General features: G+C 38.3%; 1 protein-coding gene across 3 annotated transcripts in view; it reads left to right on the top strand.

Annotated features, from left to right (window-relative positions):
• vps13d (vacuolar protein sorting 13 homolog D) overlaps positions 1-26,443 on the top strand; it is a 323,941-nt gene that overhangs the window by 245,454 nt on the left and 52,044 nt on the right. For all 3 annotated transcript variants that reach the window (XM_063033119.1, XM_063033121.1, XM_063033120.1), the window contains 2 exons: positions 13,012-13,144; positions 15,924-16,119. In XM_063033119.1, the coding sequence (XP_062889189.1) occupies positions 13,012-13,144; positions 15,924-16,119 (329 nt within the window). The remainder of the gene's footprint in view (positions 1-13,011; positions 13,145-15,923; positions 16,120-26,443) is intronic.

Here is a 26,443-nt window from a genome sequence, read left to right as displayed (position 1 = left end):
CCAGGATAACTGCTTTTGAAAGTGTTCTGTTACTCACCTAGAGAATAAATGCTTACTGTCTCAAAACTGGGTATGACTCCAGCAACAATAATCCAATGCGAAGCAGTAGTAAGTTGGACTTTTATTGTGCTGATTTCCAAGAGAAAGACATCAATAAAATGGAAGCAAAGCACAGCAGTTTACTCCAGGAGGACCCTCTGGAAAATTTGCTGAGATAGTTATTGGTTGCTGTAGATATACAGCTGTCATTGTTTTCACTGAGTCAATCTAACTGCTGGCCCTAGTGAAAACAAGCAAATAAAATTTTGAGTTGGCACTGATGTTGCAAGTCAATAGTCCTTGTGCCCCAATAAACCCAATTTCAAAGCCTCTTTAATGTTTACTTTGCCCTGATCCTTTTTGCATACTGGATGGTATCAAATTACCATCAGGCTAGCATGTTTCTTCCTGAGGCACAAGTGACTGGTGAATTACATTCAAGTTGTTACTTGAGTAAGTACACATCAAATTACAGCACAAGAATTACATTCAGCATGAAGAAATCAAGTCCCAAGTAAATAAGTTTTTGCTGTTTTTAAACTAAAAGAAAATTGCCAACAAATGCTGACTTATTTGCTGTTTATCATGTTTATCACTTCCTTTATCTATTTTATGTAGAAAGACTTTGGAATTTATTTATTTGTTTATTGAAATACAGTGTGGAATAGGCCCTTCCAGCCACACTGCCCAGTAATGCCCTGATTTAATCCTCGCCTAATCATGGGACAATTTATATTGACCAACTATCCTACCTACCAGTATGCCTTTGGACTGTGGAAGGAAACTGGAGCACCCGGAGGAAACCCACAGTCATGGGGAGAATGTACAAACTCCTTACAGGCAGTGGCAGGAATTGAACCCTGGTCACCTGTACTGTGCAGTATTGTGCTAACCACTACACTACAGTGCTTCACAGTTAAAGCTCGTATTTTAAAGAAAAATGTGTTCATATGCACATTTTCTTCAAAAATATTGAGGCAAATGATGGTTAAAAGTAAAACTTTTTGTACAAGTTTGCAAATTCTAGGCAATTTGTTATCTGTTGTCAGCAGAAATTCTCTGTATATTGTCTTAGGTATCATTTTTGCATTTATTGTTCTGATATGCCCATGGTTATTGATATTTGGCAATAATTGTTGACCTCAACTCAGAGTAGGAAGAGACACACAGGGCATCAATGTCTAAACAAGGTAGTTATCCAGGAACAAACTTAGGGGAGATTTGCAAGAGAAATTCAGAAAAGTAGTGCCAATCAGAGCTCTGGAATATTCTAAAACACTACCTCCTATGTACTGTGTGATGTATTGATATTGTTGTAATGGAGGATGCTTAGCAGAATTTTTATATCTACATCAATCAAGTCTCCACTTTCATGAAAGCAAATGGAAGATGTTCAGTATTTTTGTTTCATCGCAGGCTCCAGTTAAGTAACTAGTCCAGTGGTGTGGACTAGCAAAGATTCAAGTTCATTCTCACCATAGCAAGTTGAGAATTCAAATTCTGTTTATGAACTGGAATTTGGAACAGCACCAACAAGTCATAATAATTATGACTATATAACTACTGGTTTGTCAATACCCATCTGGTTCTTGGATGTCCTTCAGGGAAGGAAGCCATGCTCCCTTGCCTACTTTGACGTTCATGTGATTCCAGATGCATCCCATAAGGTTGTCTGTTAAATGTCCTCTGAAACAGATGAGAAAAACACTAAATTGTTCCTGTACAGCTGCTTTTAAACTCAAGAAGGTAAATGACTGCCACACCTTCAGGGCCATCAGAGTAGGGGAGTAAATGCTAGCCTTACTAATGATACACAGATCCTGAAAAATAAACAATTTTTTAAAAAAATACACAGACAAATAATCATAATACTCATTCTTCTAAGTTAATTTATAATTATCACCTTATTTGATATATCAATCTGCTTTATAGAAGGGTACAACACGCCCATCGAGGTCTATATGGGAAGGAAAGAATTGTTTGATCTTCGAGTATGTTAAAAATTGGCACATCACCATGAGCTGAAGGGCTTGTTCCATTCTATTTTATGATCTATGAGGTGTGAATTGCTGATTTAAATTTCAAAAGAGCAACACAGCCTCAGCTATGTTATTATACTTGTTGATTATTGTCATCCTGCTCTGGAACTCAAAGGCAGTGAGAATTGCTTTTAAAAGGCCGCTCAATCACTGGAAATGGTTCTAATAGAAGGATTTATCTGTGATCCGAAGGTCAGGTGATTCTGACTTTCAGCCATGTCTGGTAGTAATACAAGGATGATTCCAGGAATGAAAGGGTTATCTTATGAGGAACTTTTGACAGCTCTGGGTCTGTACTGGCTGGAATTTAGAAGGATGAGGGGGGATCTCACTGAAACCGTTCAAATGTTGAAAGGCAGAGCAGATGTGGAAAGGATGGTTCTCGTGGTGGGGGAGTCTAGGACAAGAGAGCACAGCCTCAGGATAGAGGGGTGTCTATTTAAAACAGAGATATGCAAAAATTTCTTTAGCCAGAGGGTGGTGAATTTGTGGAATTTGTTACCACAGGCAGCTGTGGAGGCCAGGTCGTTGGGTGAAATTAAGGCAGAGCTTGACCGGTTCTGGATTGGGCATAGCATCAAAGATTACAGGGAGAGGAAAAGAGGATCAGCCATTGAATGGCAGAGCAAACCTGACAGGCCAAATGGCGTAATTCTGCTCTTATATCTTGTGGTCTAAATGCAGTGAGTTTGTGAGTCTGTCAGAGAATTCATGAGGTAAAAAGCAGAGTACTTCAGATTGTTGCTGCAGAAGGACGACATGATTGATAGCGTGGGAGTAGGAAAGGGTTTGTTGAGCCACTGTCCGTCACTCACATTGAGTCATGGTTAACAACCCAACTGCTATAAAAATGCCTTATGTTAACATCTCATAGAAGGAAGGCAGTTTTGTCCCACTCAAAGTGGAGCAAAGTGTGGTATCGGAAGGCTTAGTAGCTTCATATTCAATGAGCAAGCCTTCTGTCTATTACAGCAGGGTTAGAAAACATCAACTAATTCATGGAATGCTTCTATAAAGTGCCTTCATGTTTAATTGTCCTCGTACTTTAGATATAGCACCAGTATATAAATAGCAGCTGGAAGCACTGTCAAACTGAAGCAGTTCCACCATGTATGTATAGCACACATTAATTCTTACCTTGTTTGAGTGCTGCTAATAGGGGGCTACATCAAATTATTTCATTGAAAATGGTTGCAACTGCATGGGTAAGTATATTGCTCCTTTGTTTTCCTTTCTAATAACCCTCACCTGTATTGCAAAGAAATACATTCAATTTGTGAGCAATGGACTTGGAGAGCAAAAAGCTTTGGAAACCCAGGGCTAAAGGCAGAAGTAATCATCTTGGTTCAGGCCACCTGTTAAGTTTCTAACTGGGAAGTCTTTCAAGGTATGATGACGAGGTCTGTGAGACCCTCCCGCACTGCTCCATTGTGGCTCTCCATTCTCAATGCTAAAGTAGAGTTTCAGTCCAAATTGTCGACAATTACTTTCCTTCCACAGACACTGCTTGACCCACTTGAGTTTCTTTAGCTGATTGTTACTCTAGATGCTTTTGCTGTCCTACCCTCTTCAACAGATCTGATTTCAAGTCAAGTCACTTCTTATTGCCATTTTGACCATAATTGCTGGTACAGTACACAGTAAAAATGAGACAACGTTTTTCGGGACCATGGTGCTACATAAAACAATACAAAAACTACACTGAACTACGTAAAAACAACATAAAAACTACACTAGACTACAGACCTACCCAGGACTGCATAAAGTGCACAAAACAGTGCAGGCATTACAATAAATAATAAACAAAACAATAGGCACAGTAGAGGGCAGTAGGTTGGTGTCAGTCCAGGTTCTGGGTATTGAGGAGTCTGATGGCTTGGGGGAAGAAACTGTTACATAGTCTGGTCATGAGAGCCCGAATGCTTCGGTGCCTTTTGCCAGATGGCAGGAGGGAGAAGAGTTTGTATGAGGGGTGCGAGGGGTCCTTCATAATGCTGTTTACTTTACGGATGCAGCATGTGGTGTAAATGTCTGTAATGGCGGGAAGAGAGACCCCGATGATCTTCTCAGCTGACCTCACTATCCACTGCAGGGTCTTGCGATCCGAGATGGTGCAATTTCCGAACCAGGCAGTGATGCAGTTGCTCAGGATGCTCTCAGTACAACCTCTGTAGAATGTGGTGAGGGTGGGGGGTGGGAGATAGACTTTTCTCAGCCTTTGCAGAAAGTAGAGATGCTGCTGGGCTTTCTTTGCTATGGAGCTGGTGTTGAGGGACCAGGTGAGATTCTCCACCAGGTGAACACCAAGAAACTTGGTGCTCTTAACGATCCCTACAGAGGAGTCGTCGATGTTCAGCAGATAGTGGTCACTCTGTGTCCTCCTGAAGTTAACAACCATCTCTTTTGTTTGCATTATATTGCTGGAACGACTCTTACCAATTAGATTTCTGACTTGTGTAACTTCATGCTGAAGTAAAGGGTAAAAATTCAACAATAATTCTCAGACTGTTATACTGTATTTAGTTATGCAGAAATTTGCACAGAATTGGCAAGTCAGTTGAAAGGTAATAACCTCCCTTAATCTGACATAGACTTTTGAAGGATAGAGAAGGAGAGGAAACTTTAAGATTTTTGGACTGCTTATCATGGATTCATTCAGTAATTTGCTGTGTGGATGGTTGGATCACCTGAAAAAGCTGCATTTGCACTCAAATTATCAGGTGATGATTTGTCATAGGGAACTCAAGGTTGACAACTGTGCAACATCTTCTGACCTACCCACTGTTCAAGAGGACATCCACTGCAAGAAGAAGGATTTTGCCAGAGGCACAGAAAAGAGGAAAAAGCAGTAATATCCTGGCTGTTTTAATCAGATCTTTTCAGTTTAGCAAACTTCGCATGAGTTGGAGATTGCCAGAAGCTGCATAATGCCATAAACATCTGCAGTGATACCAATATAAGAGAGTTTCATTATGCCAAAGCCACAGGACACAATTTGATCATCACATAGGCATTTATGGAGTTATTAAAACAACTATATTTTATGAAGAGTTACATGTGAAAGAATTTACACTCTACTAACATCTTGTTGTGAGGCTTTGTGCTAATAATACATGATGTAGTTTTTTTTTATGAAGGTTTTTTAGGTGTAATTTTCTATTTAAGCTAGTTACAGAGTTAACTAGCTAATACTGTTAATGGTATCAAGTAATTGCTATCATCTGTGCAAGATTACTACATTTGAACCTTTATGTGTCAACACCATAGCCTGCTTACCCTGTCTTAAAAATACAGAACTTATGATTTCATATTACATGTTGATGACTGGAAAAATTAATCATTCATTCTCGTGGTTGACATCCTGCATACATCTTATTCTGTCAAAGCATTTAAATTCCCCTAGCTGTATAATGTAATATCCCAGAGTTCTGAGTCAGAGAATGAATCACTAGGCATTGAGAGAAGTTGGGAGAGTCAGTGAACATTTTAAGGTTAAAATTGCATTGGAACCGGATTCATATTGTTTTTATTAATCTTTTTATACATTACTCAAAATACTAAAATGGATTATGAAGAAATTGAGGAGCATTTGTACAATAACCTAACTAACATGTTCATAATCAGTATAGGTGAAAATCCTAAACTAGCCAAGTCCTGAATAAAGCAGCAGATTAGAATATGATTAACCTCTTGAGATGGTGTACTTTTCCTTCCCAAAACCCTTTCAATGTCACATGAAAACAACTGGCTGATGAGTAGGAGAGTTATCTGTGTTAAATGTGATTTCTGTCATTGTTGGGGAATAGTGGTGATTTGGGGTTCCTTGGGTCTCATCTCTATGATTAATCTATATAAATAATTTTGAATCAATAGCAACCAGCTAAGATTACAATTTCTGCTAGAGCCAGATCCAATAGCAGGCTCACGACTGCACTGCCAGGTTCAACTCAAACTGCATCATCACGTTCACTGATGATACTACAGTGGTTGGCCTCATCAGCAACAATGATGAGTCAACATACAGAGAGGAGGATAGAAAGACTTTTCAAGTGGTGCAAGAACAGCAACTTGAGTTTCAATGTGGACAAGATAAAAGAGATTTTAAACGCAAACAACAGGAATTCTGCAGATGCTGGAAATTCAAGCAACATACATCAAAGTTGCTGGTGAACGCAGCAGGCCAAGCAGCATCTATAGGAAGAGGCGCAGTCGACGTTTCAGGCCGAGACCCTTCGTCAGGACGAAGGGTCTCGGCCTGAAACGTCGACTGCGCCTCTTCCTATAGATGCTGCTTGGCCTGCTGCGTTCACCAGCAACTTTGATGTATGTTGCTAAGATAAAAGAGATGATTGTAGACTTCTGGAAGGCACAGGTCTCCAATGCACTTTAATGGTTCTGCTGTACAGAGAGTGACAAGCACGAAGTTCCTTGGTGTGCACGTAAAAGATGATCCAATCTGGACCCACAACATCTCACTAGTCAAAGCACAGCAGCATCTATGCTTTCTGAGGAGACTGAGGCATGTGATCCTCCCCACCCTTGTTCTAACGACTTCCTGCAGAAGTACCTTCAAGAGTGTCCAGTCTGACTGCATCACTGTGCGGTATTGCACCACAAGACTCTATAGAGGATAGTATAACCACTGAGGAGTTCATCAGGGTTTCCCTCCCTCTTATTTGTGATATTTATTGAGAATGTTGCTGACAAAGGGCCCAAAGTATTGTTTAGGATCCCTACCACCCACCCCACAATCTCTTTGACCCACGACTGTCAGGAAAGAAGGTACAGAAGCATCAGGACGAAAACTGTCAGACTGTATAACGGCTGCTTTTCTCAGGCTGTGAAACTGATGAACACCCTGCCACCACTGGGGTCTCGTCACTAGGACAGCAAGCTATTTGCTATACTGCTTACTGTGCTGCACACTACATGCATTTGGTATTATATTTAATTAACTTATTTATGGTAGTATCTTGGTTAATGTGCTGTGTGTGATGTGTTTTGTGGGTGCACCATGGTCCAGAGGAATGTTGTTTCATTTGGTTGTACTGTCAGGTGACAATAAACTTGAAGATTTAATAACTAATAATTGGAATGGTCATATTGCCTTATGAAGAAAAGTTAAATAGGCTTGACTTGTATTTACTGTTTTAGAAGAATGAGGGAGCATTTGAAATGTTCCAAGATCCTAAGGAGACTTGTCAGGGAAGGAGTGGCAAGGATATTTTCAGTTATGGGAGAATCTTAAAGCTTAATGTCTACTGTCTTAAATAAGATTCATTTAATTGAGGGCAGAGGTGAGGTGAATATTTTTCCTGAGGGAGTTGAGTCTTGGAAGCTCATCCAAAGTTGTTCCATAGTTTTAAGCAAAGGTAGGTGATGTTTGATAAGCAAACGAGTAGAAGGTTATTGTGAATAGAATGGAATGTGAAGTTGAGGTTACATTCAGATCAGCTATTCTTTACTAAGAAGATTTGGCAGAGTAGATTTGAGGGCCTAAATGGCTTACCTGTGTTCGTTATTTGCTTGTTCACATTTTTCTTTTCTTATATACATCCAGCAAATGTTTTCTGTGGATTGATGTTCTCACAAAACACCCTTTGGCATGATAGCTCCCACAAATGTTTGAATGAAACAGATTAGAATTCTGTGACTCATTTGACAAAAACAAGTCCTTTCGAGTCTAATTTTGCTTGTGAACTTCAAAATGCATTCTCACTCTGACTTCTGAAGAATGATCTGTAATCATTTTCTGGATCGTCTATCATGAGTAAAGCCCACCCACCACTGGGTGCATCTACATGGAGCATTGTCACAGGAAAGCTGCATCCACCATTAAGGACCCCCTTCATCCAGGACGTCTCTTCTCACTGCTGTCATCAGGAAGGAGGTACAGGAGCCTCAGGATCCACACCACCAGGTTCAGGAACAGGAACCAGAGATGATAATTTCATACAACTTCACCCACCCCATCACTACTCCCACAAACTATGGACCGACTTTCAAGGACTCTTCATCTCATATTTTTGATATTTATTGCTTATTTATTATTATATATTTTTCTTATTGTATTTGCAGTTTGTTGTCATTTGCAATTGGCTATTTGTCCATCTTGTTGGATGCAGTCTGTTGTGTTTACTGTGAATGCCCACAAGAAAATGAATCTCAGGGTTGTATATGGTGACATACTGTATGTAATTGATAATAAATATAATTTGAAATTTGAACTTTGATAGCTTCATATCTAGTTTAACATTCCTATGTTGTACTGGGGAAATGTAACCTTTTCATAGCTGCTATCATTCAGGTATAACACCGGCACGTTGCATGGTCCCATATGGAGAAATAGCAAATAGTAGTCAGATCTTGCCAGTGTTATGGCTAGTATCACAATTTATCTCAAAATTATTTGTGAGGTGTTGTTGGATGCAAAGCGACTCCTATTTTATCAAAGAAAATCACCTAATTCATTATATGTGAAGTGTTTTAGGGCAAACATTAGCAAAAGCACTTTTAACTTGGTAGCACAAAATTTTATGGAAGAGAGAATTGTTTGGTTACTACTTACAGGACATTAATCCATTCTCATTCTGTTTTTATCCTGTGAATTTTGCTCGAAATTCATATGTGGGATCATGCTCACTTTTCACATTACAGTTTCGTTATGAACAAAGGCCATCCATTTTCTCCCTTACCATAAGACAAATGATTAAAAGGATTAAATCTCGCCAGAGAGGGCTGTATTTCTTCTAACAAATTCCAATCTTAACCACTGTGTGAACCGAGATGCTTTGTGGTCTGACTCCCAAGCAAACTCATACCAACTGTGGTATTCCTACTAAAGTAAGATCAACTATCATAGCAGGGATAAGACTTGGGACCTTCCAGTCTGTCTGGCTCTATACAAGTGTTTTTAGTCAAGTGTACTTCAATTATTTTAGAATAAATCTGCATAATAGACTATACTGGAAGCTCCTGGTTGTTTGTCAAATTTGCTGGAGGGTTTTCTATAACCACAATATCGTCTTCGTGCTTGGAACGTAACCTAATCATTTTGTAGGAGAATTCAGCATTTAATAATTGCCATGTAAACTATTGAACTCTCAAAGCAACAATGTGGAACAGCTGTTGGAACAGTAATCTGAAAAAAAAACTTTCATTGTTGAACTATTAACTGCGTTCTTTGGAGTGGCTTGTAAGAAGTGAACTTTTCACCTGTACTTTTTTTTAAAAAGAAAATTTAAGATCTAGAGATGAGTTTCTTCATGTATCAACTGAAAAAAATTGAGGTTTAGGGGAGCAGAGTTGAGGGCAAGGAAATAATTTATCTCTCATCTTTTTGACAATTTAAGCAATCTCCTGGGCTCAGCATCAAAACAGTTCATTACACTATTTTTTATTGGCTATTGACTTGTAGTCCTATCAAAGTACAGTTAGGCAGTATAGTTCTAGCAAGCAATAAACAAAGGACATTGTGTCAAGCCATACTTCTTTAAATTGTGGTTTTTGTTTTCCAATTTTTGTCCAATTTTGAATCAATAATTGATTCAAGTGGGCAGTGTTCATTTAAAAGTCTAGGCAATAAACAGACATGTATCTGTCATCTACACATATGCAGTTTTCATCATAGATTGTTGAAAAGCAGTTCGAAGGGTGTTGGTTTATTTTCCTCAGCCTAAAGTTGCTCAGATTCATAATTGCAACTTCATTGATCCAAGAGCAGCTGAGATCTATTAATCTTACTATGTATTTGTCAAGGCAAGCAAATGACAAGTCATGAGTGTGAAAGTCCTGTCAAAATGTGCTAGTAATCATAAAATATTAAATAAAAGCAAAAATAAGGTTTGAACCTGTGGAGGTGTTTGATTGGAGAAGTGTACTTGCCCCGTAAATTGGCCTCCATCCTTGTGTATGATGGAGCACACGTGCAATATGTGCAGGAAATGTAAAGTTTTAACTACCACCATTTAGACATTTCCAGGCATGAAAAAAAAATCTGCTGAAAGAAGGAAGCTGTTTATCAATAACAAAAATCATACAAAATTATGTTTAAACATCCACACATTTAGCAACTTTTGGCTTTTGCTTGGATTATCTTGGAATTAGATTTTCAGGAACACAGAACCTCTCCCTGAAAAAAGGTTCGCTTTGTCCTGTGCAACTTCTTTGGCATGCTTCATATACTTAGATATTGTACCCTGGCAGTCATACTGAAGATCACCAACAAAATTGCACAGATTTGTTCTGTCCCTTCTGTAGTTTAGGTTTGGGAAGATACTAATTTTTATATACAGCGAAATAAAACCATTCTGAAAGTTTCCAAGTTTCTGTTGTTACAACTAAATCCTGAATTCTGGGCTCCACTTTCTATAGTTAAAATATCAAGATAGTTGAAGTAACAATGGTCTACCCATAAATGTAATATCGTGCCTTCCAAAATGTGACTATTGTCTAAATTGTCCATATAACTATATAACAATTACAGCACGGAAACACACACAAATCCATGTTGATTGTTCCTAATCAGACCCTGTCTATTCAGATAATTATATATGCCATCTCTAAGAATACTTTCCATCAATTTACCCACTACTGACATCAAACTCACAGGCCGATAATTGCTAGGTTTGCTCTTAGAACCCTTTTTAAACAATGGAACAGCATGAGCAATACGCCAATCCTCTGGCACCATCCCTGTTTCTAATGACATTTGAAATATTTTCTGTCAGAGCCCCTGCTATTTCCACACTAATTTCCCTCAAGGCCCTTGGGAATATCCTGTCCGGAACCGGAAACTTATCCACTTTTATATTTCTTAAAAGCTCCAGTACTTCCTGTTTTTTAATCATCATAGTCTCCATAACTTCTATACCTGTTTCCCTTATCTTACACAATTCAATATCCTTCTCTTTAGTGAATACCAAAGAAAAGAAATTGTTCAGAATCTCCCCCATCTCTTTTGGCTCCACACATAGCTGCCCACTCTGATTCTCTAAGGGACCAATTTTATCCCTCACTATCCTTTTGCTATTAATATAACTATAGAAACCCTTGGGATTTATTTTCACCTTACTTGCCAAAGCAACCTCATATCTTCTTTTAGCTTTTCTAATTTCTTTCTTAAGATTCTTTTTACATTCTTTATATTCCTCGAGCACCTCATTTTCTCCATGCTGCCTATATTTATTGTAGATATCTCTCTTCTTCTGAACCAAGTTTCCAATATCCCTTGAAAACCAAGGCTCTTTCAAACTTATAACCTTTCCTTTCAACCTAACAGGAACATAAAGATTCTATACCCTCAAAATTTCACCTTTAAATGACCTCCATTTCTCCATTACATTCTTACCATAAAACAAATTGTCCCAATCCACTCCTTCTAAATCCTTTCGCATCTCCTCAAAGTTAGCCTTTCTCCAATCAAAAATCTCAACCCTGGGTCCATACCTATCCTCCTCCATAATTATATTGAAACTAATAGCATTGTGATCACTGGACCCGAAGTGCTCCACAACACAAACCTCCATTACCTGACCTATTTCATTCCCTAACAGGAGATCCAACACTGCCCCTTCTCTAGTTGGTACCTCTATGTATTGCTGCAAAAAACTCTCCTGCACACATTTTACAAACTACAAACCATCCAGCTCTTTTACAGTATGGGCTTCCCAGTCTATGTGTGGAAAATTAAAATCTCCCACAATCATAACCTTGTGCTTACTACAAATATCTGCTATCTCTGTACAAATTTGCTCCTCCAATTCTCGCTCCCCATTTGGTGGTCTATAATACACCCCCATAAGTGTTACTACACGTTTCCCATTCCTCAATTCCACCCAAATAGCCTCTCTAGATGAGCCCTCTAATCTGCCAGAGCACCGCTGTAATATTTTCTCTGACAAGCAATGCAACACCTCCCCCTCTTGTCCCTCTGATTCTATCACACCCGACACAATTATATCCAGGAATATTTAGTTGCCAATCACACCCCTCCTGTAACCATGTTTCACTAACAGCTGCCACATCATACTTCCAGGTATCAATCCATGCTTTAAGCTCATCCACCTTTCTTATAATGCTCCTAACATTAAAATAAATGCATTTAAGAAATTTTCCACCTCTTACTCTCTGGTTATCACTATACGGTGCAAACAACTTTACTATTATTTTTTTCTTCCTTCTCCCCTACATCTGTTCCTACACTCTGGTTCCCCTCCCCCCTTATATCTAGTTTAAATCCACTGGAGCTCTCTAGCAAACCTACCTGCAAGAATATTTGTACCCCTCCAGTTCAGATGTAAACCATCCTGCCGGAACAGGTCCCACCTTCCCTGGAAAACTGCTGAATTATCTATAAATCTGAAGCCCTCCCTCCTGCACCATGTCTTCAGCCACGTGTTGATCTGCACTATCTTACTATTTCTAAACCTGCCTGCATGTGGCACTGGTAGCAGTCCTGAGATTGCTATCCTGGAGGTCCTGTCATTTAACTTGGCGCCTAACTCCCTAAACTCACCTTTCAGGACCTCCTCACACCGAATTTACAACTGGGTTGTCACGTCACATAATATTAGTACTAGATCAGGTCTGGCTTAATTCAGTTGATGAGTGAGCCAATTTAGCCTTGAACTTCCAATTGCAAAACTGGTTATGGCAATCGGTAGCTAGATTATGCAGAGTACAAAGATATGAAATTTAAATTTAGAGCATTATGCCGTCCCAGCAGAGTTAGGACTATGCAAGCAGAAAACGAGGCCTGTGTTACTGGACCATGAATGGTCCACACATTTTTTTGTTTACTGGAAAACATTCACTCTAAGTAATTGAATCAGATCTTTTGATACACATTTGTGAGCTTTTCAATATTTCATTTAGTTATTAATGGTGAGCTGTTACTTTTCTACTTTTTAAGTGTTTTTCCTCTTTCCAACAGTTTGCTGGCACTTTATCAGATGGATTGGGAAAGACAATGGACACCAGGCACCAAGCTGAGCGGGAATCCATTCGCTATCAAGCTGTGACCAGTGGTGAACACCTCGTGGCTGGAATTCAAGGACTGGCTCATGGTATGTGGAAGGCAATCTCATTTAACTTCACCACTATTAATGCATGAAAATTTTGCATTAATATCAGAACTAAAAAGCTATGTATCTTTTGCATGCTCTATCCACAGTGGGCATGCCATTTCCAAGATATATTTTTACCATTCCTATGGTTTTAAGATGTATCTCTTTTTGTACAATGGAACCTTTCATCGATCATAGCCATTTTTCAGCTGAATTTACAACTAGGTTGTCATGCTCTGTAATGATTATATTTCACTGTAATGTATTTCATATGTCCTGTCGTTGGAGATAGTGGTTCTTTGCGAACAATGGAAAAAGTCAAATGTCCATGTTATTTTTTTCAATAATTTGTAATCTTCATTGTCTCACAATAGAAAATCATTTAGGTTATTGTCAGTCTAAACAAATTGCACACGCACTATTTACATCAGAATTCATACACCCAAATTCCCCTACCCGACCAAGTTATAGGCAAGATCTGAAGTGAACCATTGTTTTGCTGATGCTTGAAATATACATAGTTTTCCCTAACAGAGAAGTTCAACAACATTTTGTTTTTTTCATAGTTTTTCTTCAGTAAGGAAATATGTTATTTCTTTGGTGAGGGATTTAGCAGAAGTGGAAGTGTAGTGTAGTTAACCCTCTACATGCTCTTTGATTTCGTCTTCCTTGCAGTCCTCAACCATATTACTGCCACCAAAATGAAAAATTGAATCAAATGCTAATTGACCCTGTCTTAATTGGTTTCCAACGTTGTAAAACTTCTTGTTATTTCAAAGCTGTGGGATACTTTTATTACCTCTGATCTTTTCATGTACTGTCAATGTTCCTTGCAACATGAGCATTAATTGCCTGCCCTTAACTGCTACTGAATTGAGGAGGCAGTCAACCACATTGTTGGTCTTGGGTTGCCTGTATCCCAAACCAAGTAAGAATGGCAGATTTCTTCCCCTGAACAACACTAATGTACCTGATGCATAGTTCCATAATGGATGTAAACCCAGTTTAATTACTTGAATCTAAGTTCCCTGGCTTGGCCAGGTAGTGTCATGGCATCCACACTGGGCTTCAAGGTAAGTGGACTGGCCAGCACTTTGCATACTTTCCATCCATGCTGGGTTGAGCTAGCAACTCGGCCTCATTTTTAAAAAAAGACAAATGCTCAAGAAGGGGCAAGGTTTCCACCCGATGCATTACAAGGCACAGAGAAGAACAGTAACAAGTTCCCTGGCTGTTGTAGTGGGTTTTGAACTTACCTTTCTGAATCAGTAGTGTAGACCTCAGGCTGCTAGTTCATAAATATATTCTGTATGGTATCATACCGTAATTTGAGTTGATGCATAATTATCGTAACCACTACATATTTTCTGCTTACATCAGTGTTTCTGTAGAAGGGCCTTGCAATCCAATATAGTGACTCATTAAATTAACCCTGAACACCATTTCTTATAAATTGGTAAATTGATTTATCATTGTCATATGTACCAAGCTACAGTGAAAAATTTGCCCTGGATTCTACTCATGCAAATTAACTCATTACAACAGTGCCAGGTAAAACAATAACAGAGTGCAATATAAAACGTTGCAGTTACAGATAAAGTATAATGCGGATAGACAAAAAGGTGCAAGGTCACAATGAGGTAGATTGAAGCCAAGAGTCCATTTTATCGTATTGGGGATCCATTCAGTAATCTAGTAACAGTGGTATAGAAGCTGTCCTTGAGCTGATGGTATGTGCTTTCATACTTTTGCATCTTTTAACAATGGGAGGGTGTAGAGAACAGAATGTCTGGTGTGCATGCTTTGACAATGCTGGTTGCTTTACCAAGGCAGTAAGGTATAGACAGAGTCCATGTTGGTTCCTTATAGTTACTGGCAGAGCAGTTACCATACCAACCCGTGATATATCCAAATAGGATGTTTTTTGTGGTGCATCTACACAAATTGGTGAAAGTCAAGGGACCTGCCAAATTTCTTTTGCCTTCAAGGATGTAAAGTTGCCGGTGAGCTTTCTTGGCCATGGCATCAACTTAATTGAACCTGGACAAGTTGTTGGTGATGTTCAGTCCTTGGAACTTGAAGCTCTCAACCCTCTCGACTTCAGCACTGTTGATGTAAACAAGAGCATGTACACCAGTCCCTTACATTAATTATACATAGAAATGTTCATGTAGTTGCAAAAATAGCATAGCTGCATATTAAGACTGACATAGTTGTAAAGATTCAAGTGTTTTTAATATGGACATTGTACAAAGAAAGGAAACGAAACTACTTTGATTCTCAATTTCAGATCATGCTTTATGAGAATCATCCAACTTTAAGCATTGATATCATACTTTATTTTAACAGCAATGTCACCACACTTCAGGGAAGTGCTGAAATTTCAGAATAATGTAGAAGAGGCAGAGGCCAGTAATTTGAGTTTCAGTCCCAATTCACTCATTTATAATCTTGGTAATCCAGATGTAAGGATCATGGTCATTCCATAAGATATTCGTTCTTTAAAACTAAGGAGAAATTATTTCACTCAGAAATTTGTGGATTTCCTTTCTTGGAAAGCTGTGGGTACTGAGTTGCTGATATCAGTAGAATTTTTGTCACAGTGGATATCAAGGGTTACTGTAATAAACAAGAAAGTGAGGTTGAGGTAGATGTTACTGCACAGCAAAGCAGTTCAGGGAGCCAGTTAGTTATTTCTGCTTTGATTTATCATGGTTTGGTGATTCTGGTGGATTCATGGGCCATATTTCTTAATATTTCTCTTCCCTACTTCCCACAGGTATTCTGGGTGGCTTCACAAGTGTGATTACTTCAACAGTTGAAGGAGTGAAAACAGATGGTGGTGTTGGTGGTTTTTTCTCAGGTCTTGGAAAGGGCCTGGTTGGTACAGTAACCAAGCCAGTGGCAGGTGCTCTTGACTTTGCATCAGAGACAGCTCAAGCAGTGCGAGAAACCACAACTGTGAACAACCACAGGTAAAAAGAGAAATCCAGTTATCACTGTGTGATTATGTCATTGTGTAAAATTATGTCAGAGACCAGGACAGTTAGAACTTTCAACAGACATTTGAACGGATTCATGGATTGAAAAGGTTTGGATGGATAACGGGCAAATGCAGGCAAGTAAGTCTAGCTCAGGAAAGCGCCTTAGTCAGCATGAACAAGTTGGGCCAAGAGATCTTTATCCACAACAGAGCATTAGGACAGGGGACTTCTAAATTATCATTAACATTGCTTGAATTTTTTTTCTGGTTTTCTCTGAAAATGTTTTTGTGTCAATTTTCTGCATTGATGTTGATAGGCAAATAGATTACAGTTCTGTTTCAACTTTACAATCCCATTGAATAGAGAGTGAAGTAACCAAGCATGTGCAAAGCTGATTTCAGTGTCTATGATGTTTTTAAGGAATATTTGCTTTATATACTAACACTTGCTCTGTAAAATCTACATTAATAGCTTATGGCCTTTGTACAGGTCATGATATTATTATACCCATATGGTTCTAATAATACTTGAACAAATTATGCTAATATTGTCACTGTAATGGTCTGCTACTGTAAGTGGCAAATATGCTGTAGGGCATTATATATGGGACTTATTAATGGTGCATATATAATCACTGCTAATAATTTTACATGATAAATTAAGCTGTAACTCAAAATGATAAAAAAAACTACTTAGTTGCTTCCCCATCTAAATGGTCGTGGATATCCAGCAGCTTTAAAGGATTGTCATAGAAAGAGAGTGTTGCAATATTCCAATGTCTCAGAATTCAGATAACCTCTTGTAGCTTATAGTCTTCATTCGCTAAAGTTGTCTAATGATTTTTTTTGTCAGACAGCCAAGTATTCTTGTTAAGTGCAGGAATTATTGTGCAAAGTTACAGTACTTGGGAAGCAAATTGCACTAATTGGTCAGTGAGGATATTTGTGAGATTTGTTAGAGATTGTTATGTTGCACTATGTTCTCTACTTCAACTGAACTTTTTCAATAGGATGATAACAGTTTATTTTCATATATTAACACAAACCTAGCTAAAGGCTAAATATCAAAATCAGGTTTATTAACACTGACATATGTTAGGCAATTTGTTGATTTGCAACGGCAGTACAGTGTAAGACAAAAAATAATAATGTGGTAGTGTTCATGGTCAGTTCACAAATATGATGTCGGAGGGAAAGAAGCTGTTTTTAAAACATTGAGTGTGGGCCTTCAGACTCCTGTACCTGTTTCCCATTGGTATTAATTATCTGAATAAAATATGGTCTTTTATCATAATATATTCCAAACTTTTCAAATTTTGCTTTTTCCTAATAGCAAAATATATCAAATAGCAAATTTTATTATGGTTTTTATTTGATATTTTATTTTCAGCACGAGTCTTTTTAATCTTGCATGAATTTATTTGACAATTCAGTCATTCCCTGTAATGCTGAGAATTTGCAGGGCTGGAAACAGCTGAATGAGAAAATGAAGCAACACACATAAAAGTTGCTGGTGAACGAAGGGTCAGTTAGTCCTGACGAAGGGTCTCGGCCTGAAATGTCGACTGTTCCTCTTCCTAGAGATGCTGCCTGGCCTGCTGCGTTCACCAGCAACTTTTATGTGTGTTGCTTGAAATTCCAGCATCTGCAGATTTCCTCGTGTTTGCAAATGAAAAAATTAGGCTAGTTTGAGAAGTTTCATTGAAAAATGAAAAATCTTAAGCTGCAGTTTGAATTTCGTTAAGGTTTGTTTTGACCATTTTGTTAGGTAGAATTTTATAATATTTCAGCATCTTAACCAGCTTTTACGATGAATTGCTTTTGAGCATATATGTCATTTAGGCTGATCTTTTTACAATAGCAACATTCTGTAGTGAGATATATGACCCGAGCAACTGTCTTCTTGAAGATTTTGATGGCGAAGGGAATGTTGGCCAACACATCAGTAAAATTCTTTACGCTTTCATTAGTACTGTAGGACATAAAAATTATCTCAAAATTTGAGAACCATAATTGAATGACAAATATGAGCATGGAGCAACGAGCACCGTGCTGGAGGAACTCAGCTGGTTGAGGAGCATCAGTGGGAGAAAAGGAATTATAAACGTTTTGGGTTGAAACCCTACATCAGGTTGCAACCCAGCCAGGGTTTCAAACTGCAATATCAACAATTCCACTCTTCCTTTCTTTCTCAATCCGCTGAATTTTCCCAGTCGACTTTTTTTATTGCTGCAGATTCCAGCATCTGCAGTCTCTTGAGTCTTCAAACATGAGCATGGCTCAGCTAGCTGCAGTCTCACAGTTTGTTTTCCAGGTTCAATCTTGACTTCTGGTGCCGTCTGTATGGTGTTTGCATGACCTCATAGATTTTCTCTGGGTGTTCTAGTTTCTTCTCACATCCCATAAGTGTATGGTTAATAGGCTGTATGGCCATTATTAGTTGCTTATAGTGTATAGATGAGTGGTAGAATCTGGCTGGAAGTTGGGGAAGGGGTTGAGAGTTGATGGGAAAACAAGGAGAGTAAAATAGGTTCGGATTATTCTAAAACTCAGTTCTTGAATTGCACAATTGGATCAAAATGGCTGTTTCCATTGTATGTCTCAGGATGTGAGACCTGGACTCCAACAAACAGCTGACAGTGCTCTCATTTGTACAGTATAGGCAAGGAGTTAAATCTAAAACTGTAATTATAGAAGTATTGCTATCAAATACTTCATGTCAATATGAAGTAGTACCTTTGGAGGAATCAGGACTGGCATTAAATGCTTGTGGAAAGAATTTTATCTAAATGCCCCCATCCCCAAGTAAGACATCTGGTTAAATCAAAACAGAAAGCCAAACCTTATGACAACCTTATGATAAGGAGAGGAGAAGACTGTGGCGCGACGCAGCTGGCAGCGGCCACTCCGGTGGTGATGTCTGTTATTTGTCAAGTAGGGTGCCGTACACAATCCTGATTTGATGGAGACAGATGTGAGAGCATGAAGGAACATCTGGTGAAACTTCTGAAATGCCTGCTTCGCTGCTGCCGCTACTTGGCTTTGCTTGTTGCTCGGCGGTCGGGGCGGTGTCGAAGCGCTCGGCAGAGGATGGTGCTCGGTGCTCAGTGTCAAAGGGCTGGTCAGAGGCTTGAAGTTTTCGGACGGACTCAGAGTCAGCTGCGGTCGGGTGCTTCCAATGGTGCATCGGCAAGTTTGCGGCGCTTGGAGGTTCGTGGCAGGGAGAGTTTCTCCCTTCTACCATCTGCGTGAGATGATGAGGTTATCGGGACTTTGAGACTTTTTTTTACCGTGCCCATGGTCTGCTCTTTATCAAGTTACGATATTGCTTTGCACTGTTGTATCTATATGTTATAATTATGTGGTTTTGTCAGTTTTAGTCTTGGTTTGTCCTGTGTTTCTTGTGTTATCATTCTGGAGGAGCATTGTATCGTTTTTAATGCATGCATTTCTAAATGACAATAAACGAGGACTGCGTGTCCTCATAATCTAAAAAGAGTCATGTAGATCAACTCAAAACCTAATCTCAAAGTAACAGCTCTGGATTTGTTTTGTTCCCCAGGTATGCCAGTAAAAGATTACATCACTTATGTCTACCTTGTATTTTGGTTAAAGTTGGATTACCTTTTCCAAATTTTGCCAGCTCTTAACAGGTTATACAACCAGACACACTCCTTTCAGTATTTCAGAGGGATCATTCTCTTTACAATAGTTTCCTTGGTTCACTCTTCCTTCCTCTCTACTATGTTTCCACGCAACTGCAGGAGACAAAACACTTGTCCTTTTACCTCTTCACGGACCCAAATAGTCCTTCCTGATGAAGCAGTGATTTGCCAATGCTTCCAATCTAGAGTCCTGCATTTAGTGTTGACACTGTGTCTTCTCTGCTTTCAGGAAAATACAGATTGTGTGATCGTCTTGTGCTCAATCCAGTTCTTTGCTTATCCGGCTACTTTCTGTCTGTCACTTACTGCATTGTTCTAAAAAGGTCTCAACCCAAATTTGAGATCGCATCTAGTCACAGTGCAACCTGGAATACTTTATATTATATTCTCCAATTTTTGAAGACTAATAGTTTCCTCCAGTTTGTATAGGAAATTCCCATTTTTGCCTGTCATCATTTTGACTCAGTTTTCCTTTTTTGGCATAGTCTGACTTGCCACATAGGTCCCACAGCCTTACTATTGGTAGCAATAGCTTTCGTAGACAAAGAAGCTTAATCTGATTTTAACTAACTTGTTTCTATGTCTACACAGTTCTTTTGAAGGGTTCTGAGCTTGAAATGTTAGTGTTTCCAGAATGTTCTGTCTTTATTTAATGTTGGATTTGTTTCTGTGCAGCTTGAATAATTATACTGTAGTTCCACGTCTTCATTTGGTAAAGCCACTACTCGTAGAATTTGACCCATTTGGACTGCGGGTGAACTTCTATGAAACAGCAATAACAAATCTGGGGATATGCATGATCGTACCTTGAAAAATCCAAAATTAGCATGGTTGAGTTGAAGTTTATCCATATTCCTTGGAAAAGTTTGAGATTCCTACGGGCACCATATATTTGGCAATACATGGTCATCTTTAAATTGAATACACATTCATATATATGCGTCACTCTTTCTGATTCTCATTGGTGTGAGGTGTACGGCAATTAAAATTAGCCTCTGTTTCTTTGCCATCAGTCATATTATGTACTCCTTAAATGCCTGTGACTGACAAAGATATAAACATAATAAAAAGCAACACACATAAAAGTTGCTGGTGAACGCAGCAGGCCAGGCAGCATCTCTAGGAAGAGGTACAGTCGACGTTTTGGGCAGAGTCCCTTCGTCAGGACTTTGTGACAACTTTTATGTGTGTTGCTTGAAATTCCAGCATCTGCAGATTTCCTTGTGTTTGCGAACATAATTAAAAGCCCATTTTTGAAGCTGTTGCACTGGTGCTACTTCGCAATTTTCTTTCATTCTCCAGGCCTGGTGGGTTTTTTGAGCTTCTCTAGGTAGCCATGTATTATACATCACTTGCAAGGCCAGGTTTACTTGGTGATTCTCATAGGAACATTGTTGTGCAATGATCTCTTTGATCATTTCATGGTTATATACTGGCATGAAAATAGACCAAGGGGATTTAAATTGAATAGACAATAGTAACAATTAGCACTATTGGGATGAGTGTTTGAATTTAATGAAAGCTTTTAACTGTCCAAATATCCCCTCACCAATTGAAAAGTGGAGATCAGTTTATAGCTTTGTGTAAATCAATACATTTCCATTTCTTGAAGCTGCCTTTGTTGTCCGATACTCTTTAAAACTGCCTCTCCCAGACCTCAAGGCTTGCCTTTTTTTGTGTGTTTTATGTTGATTTGTGTGACTTAAGTTTGCTTTCCATGTCTGGAAGTCTTAGTAAATATTTCTTTATGTGTGAGAGCAGTACTCCTTATGGGTAAACAGTGAATTTAGTGGACTATGACTGAGTTCCAGAAAGTCAGTAGAATGTGAAGTGGCCTTTAGTACATTGTTTAACAGAATGCTTCAAAGTTAGTAATGCACACAAGGGTTTAAACAGGAAATTTCAATTGTAACCCAGAATGATTGATGGTTTTAGTGTGCTCTTTACAAGCAAAACCAGATTTTTCTAACCTGATGATCACATGCATGCTGAGCCTAATTGTTCATTCCAGTTTCTCAACATTGCAATCTGGACCTTCTTAACTCATCTGAATGTTTTCTGTATATTGTAGAAAAAAGGATGGTGCAATTGTTCAGACTTTTGAAGGTCATTTGGCTGAAATTGTATCATAGTTTCATGTTGAACAGTTTGACTTGCCAGGATATTTTTTTTGTTGAGTCAATCCAGATTTCTGACAATAAATCTGTGTTTTTACCTTTGTTGATATCAGTCTGGTAATTTCTGACTTAATATTCCCCTTGGGTGCATTCTCTGATGCAGATATATTGTTCACATACTCGTCTCAAGGGTATGAATTGTTTATACAATCTTCTGCTATAACTTATTCCCCAGAATTTCTAACCCATGCAATTTATTACCATTCTTCTGCTGCTTTTATTCTATCTTCGAAATGGGCAGCTTTTCCTTTTCCAGTTCCACCATTTTGGTGTAACTCCACTGTAAACCTGAGTGAAAAACTAAGTTTTGGACTTGACCTTTGAACCTGGGACAAACATTTCTATCACCAAAATACATAGACTTGATATTACACTACCATATAACATTATTTTAAACTCAGTGCTTCCAAAAAATGTTTGCTTAATCAGTCTGGCTTTGTTCTCCTGCACTAAGGACCTTCATTAATTACTTTTTCAAGGAGAATTTCATTGCAATATAAACAATTTGAAAGGCTTTGCAATGGTTAGCAAGATGACAGCTGGATGACAATCAAACCTCAAGTTTAAAAATGAGTTAAAATTCTTTGATCTAATGATTTTTATTACAGCTCCAAGTATTGAAGGAAGGTAAGATTTTGTCAGATATTAGAAGTTGTACAGATCAGTTATAATTTCATTGAGTTGTAGAACCTCAAGAGATTTGAATGTCCTACCCCTTTCCAATGGAATTCCAGGGTTTTCAACCTGATATAAGCCCTAAGTAAGTGAATTAAACTGCACTGCAGTAAAGATGCTGATGGCTGCCCACGGCACATCCTTAGATTGTGTTGGTTGTCAATACAAATGACATATTGCTCTGTATTTTTCAATGTGATGAATAAATTAATCTGGATATAATTTTGGTAGAGATTTGATTTCTGTTGCAGCAAACAGAATGTCAAATTGCTGGGAATTGTTGTCCTAACAGAAGTTCTACAGTTTTCTTCAGCTGATTGCATAAGGCCATTGATTCCAGAAGCCTCAAATGTCATTCCGTGAAAAGTTGGCGTTTCCTTGTTTCCTGTCTGTTGCCTTTCTCCCATTGGTGATCTATTTTTTAAATCGCTTTTTTTAGGTCACTGTCTTAAGTTCCACCTCAAGTTAGTTCAAGAAACTCTGAAATTCCAGCTGTATTGAGAATGCAAAATTGCCCCTACCTCAGGGACAGTGACAGGAATTTTGGACAGAACTAACCTTCTGCCTTCTTTTTTGTGACCTGATAAGTTTTTCACATGAAGAACTGACCCATGGGATTGGAAGATCCACAAATATCTAAATGGTTTAATGGATCTCTCTGCTTAAATTGGACCAAGATCACAGAGTAGCACAATTATTTCTTTGAAGCAATCAGTTGTTGTAAAGAACAAATAAATTGTGAAGAATATTTACAGGCGGAGCAGTTCTCTTCATTGCAGAACACTATCACAATGAGGCACAAATGTTTATAATCATTTGAGGAAACTCCTGAGCTGCACTTCTGGTAGCTGTAGCTGATTTTCAATAATGTATGAAACCTGAAAACAAAAAAAGCAGTAATGTTAAAAACTGAAATTACATATCAGATAGAACTTGATTTTTTTGGATCTGGTGTGGAAATAAACAGACTCAGTCCAAGACCTGTGCTGACTTTAAGGAACAAAAGAGAAGTTCATATGATGTTGGTGACCTAGAGGTCACTGATCATCATTCAAAAGAGATTCCTAACGGTGTATGATGAAGTATCTCTCTGCCAGGATGTAAAGCTGTTTCTCTATCAGATAATGATGGACTGTACCAGATTTTAATTCCATTCTTTACATTTTACATGAATAGTGCTACATAACAGTAAACATTTAGAGACAGAGCAAAATAATCTGCATTCTCCAAAGGTGTAAAGTTCCAAATGGGCAGTAGATCCACAATATGTTTCTCAGTATGTTCCTTCTATTTTTTGCTTAAGTATTGGTTTAAAAACAATTAAAATCAACAATTGGCCATGAGAAGACCATAGTACCTAATACACTCACAAACAAGAGAAAATCTGCAGATGCTGGAAATCCGAGCAATACACACAAAATGCTGGAGGAATTCAGCAGGTCAGGCAGCATCCTGGAAAAGAATACAGTTGAAGTTTTGGTCCGAAACATCGACTCTACTTTTTTTCTATATGCTACCTGGCCTGCTTTTGTGTGTGTTGCTAGTAGCTAATACATATTCAGCGTCTCCCATTAAGAGCTCATTACTTAATGTTTTACCATGCAGTATCCCCAAGTTCAAACTTCCCTGCATTCCATCCCAGTCTTCCCTTTCAAAGGCAGAGTATACAGGAACCACTCTGTATGCATCAGAACAAACCATGCTTTTAAAAAAAACTCACATCTCATGCAAATTCTGCCAGACTGGCCCGTTCATGTATCCCTGGAGTCTAGCCACAAATATTCAATTGTGTAAATCAAATGCAGCTTAATGTGCTCTGTATTAATGTGCTTCATTGTTCATTTTATGATATTAGCTGGCAATAATTTTGTTTTAAACTTGCAATGTTTTTTCCATCACTCCCACCATTTCTTCAGAACACGTTGCTGGCGGCCTATTTCTACATGAGTTTGTCAGGTTATTATAATCTCAACCAAGTTGACATTCTTCAAGTGTTACAGAAAATAGTCCTGCCTTCTTCGTCCATCACACACGTGTATTTTTTTTCCCATTTCATCTCTAGGAGGTAATTACAGGCCTGTCTTTCACGCTAGCATTATTGTTGCTAATGTGCTTGAGTGGACAATTAGAAATATAAATATTTACCTTAATATTCTCTCAAGGTGATTTGATCAAGATAATTAGAATGTTAAAAGGATTTTCTCATGAGGTAATCAAGAACATCATTATATATCTAATTTGGACATTCAGGAGTAAAATGTAAGAGCTTGTTATTAGCTCTTAAATGATATGAAGTAATCATATATAAAAAATAAAATTTGAAATGAATATCAACCACTATCCCCTTCCTGTGTTATTAAATTGGGAAAGGCACCGCTGAAAAATATAAAATTTGAGATGCAAATCAGCCACAATTTATCTATCCTTGCTGCATAATTAAATTTAGAAAGGCATTACTGAGGAATATTTATCATCCAGTCATGTATTGATAAATGAAAAACATTAGAAAATAGAAACAGGATTTCCCCATATCCCCATAGCCATCAATTCAGAATTGGGTTTATTATCACCAGCGTGTCATGAAATTTGTTAACTTAGCAGCAGCAGTCAATGCAATACATAATATAGAAAATAAATAAATTACCTTATATGTATATTGAATAGATGAAAAATTGTGCAAGAACAGAAATAATATATATAAAAAAGTGAGGTAGTGTTCACGGGTTCAATGTCCATTTAGGAATCAGATGGCAGAGGGGAAGAAGCTGTTCCTGAATCGTTGAGTGTGTGCCTTCAGGCTTCTGTACCTCCTGCTTAATGGTAACAATGAGAAAAGGGCATGCCCTGGGTGCTGGGGGTCGTTAATAATGGATGCTGCCATTATTCTTTGATCTTCCAAAATATTACACACTTATTCTTAAAATACCCCGAGTAATCTATCCTCCACAACTCTGCCAGTGGAGGTTTCTACATGCTGTTGTTTTAGTTGGCTGCCCCCCTATTCTTGTTATTGTCTTGTAATAGTGGAAACATTTTGACATCTATTCTATCATGCCCTTTTGAGAATCTTTCATGTTTCAATAAAGTCATCCTTTATTCTTTTAAACTCCAAAAAATATGGATCTAATTTATTTAGCCCCTGGTGATAGGACACCTCATCTTCTCATCCCTGTAATTAGCCTAGTCTGAAATGAAAAGATTGACTGTGGTCTTTCCTGCAAAAAGTGAAAGAGTTACAATAAAAATAAAAGGACTCTTAAAGGAACATGTAGATTAGTATATTTTCTTCATCTACACTTTATACGAAAATCTCCAATAGTGCTTTTAGTCATGCAATTAGATTCCCATCCCTCTGAACTTCCCTACAACTTGGGTTCTGCTCCATTGACAGATGTAGGAGTCTGAAGTTTATAGTCATAGGTGACATCTTATGGAAATACCAATTATTATCTGTTCTTTTTGTTTCTGCATCTATTCACTGTCTTCTGTTGCCCTAACTTCCAAATTTCTCTCCATTCCATCTTAATGTATTTTCTTACCTGGGTCTACTCAAATTTGGCACTATATAAGCAACTACATTATGTTGGCTGCTTCTTTGTCCTGTTTGAGCAATATTGTTACTTATTACAGTTGTCCCTCATATCCACGGGGGATTGGTTCCAGGAACCCCCCCCCCCCCCGCCGCGGATGCTCAAGTCCCTTATATAAAATGGCATAGTATTTGCATATAACCTACGCACATCCTCCCATATACTTTAAATCATCTCTCGATTACTTATAATACCTAATACAATGTAAA

The sequence above is a fragment of the Mobula hypostoma genome, chromosome 25, assembly GCF_963921235.1.
Source record: "Mobula hypostoma chromosome 25, sMobHyp1.1, whole genome shotgun sequence".
NCBI lineage: Eukaryota > Metazoa > Chordata > Chondrichthyes > Myliobatiformes > Myliobatidae > Mobula > Mobula hypostoma.
The sequence above is the reverse complement of the archived record's forward strand: the minus strand, read 5'-3'. Positions and strand labels throughout refer to the sequence as shown.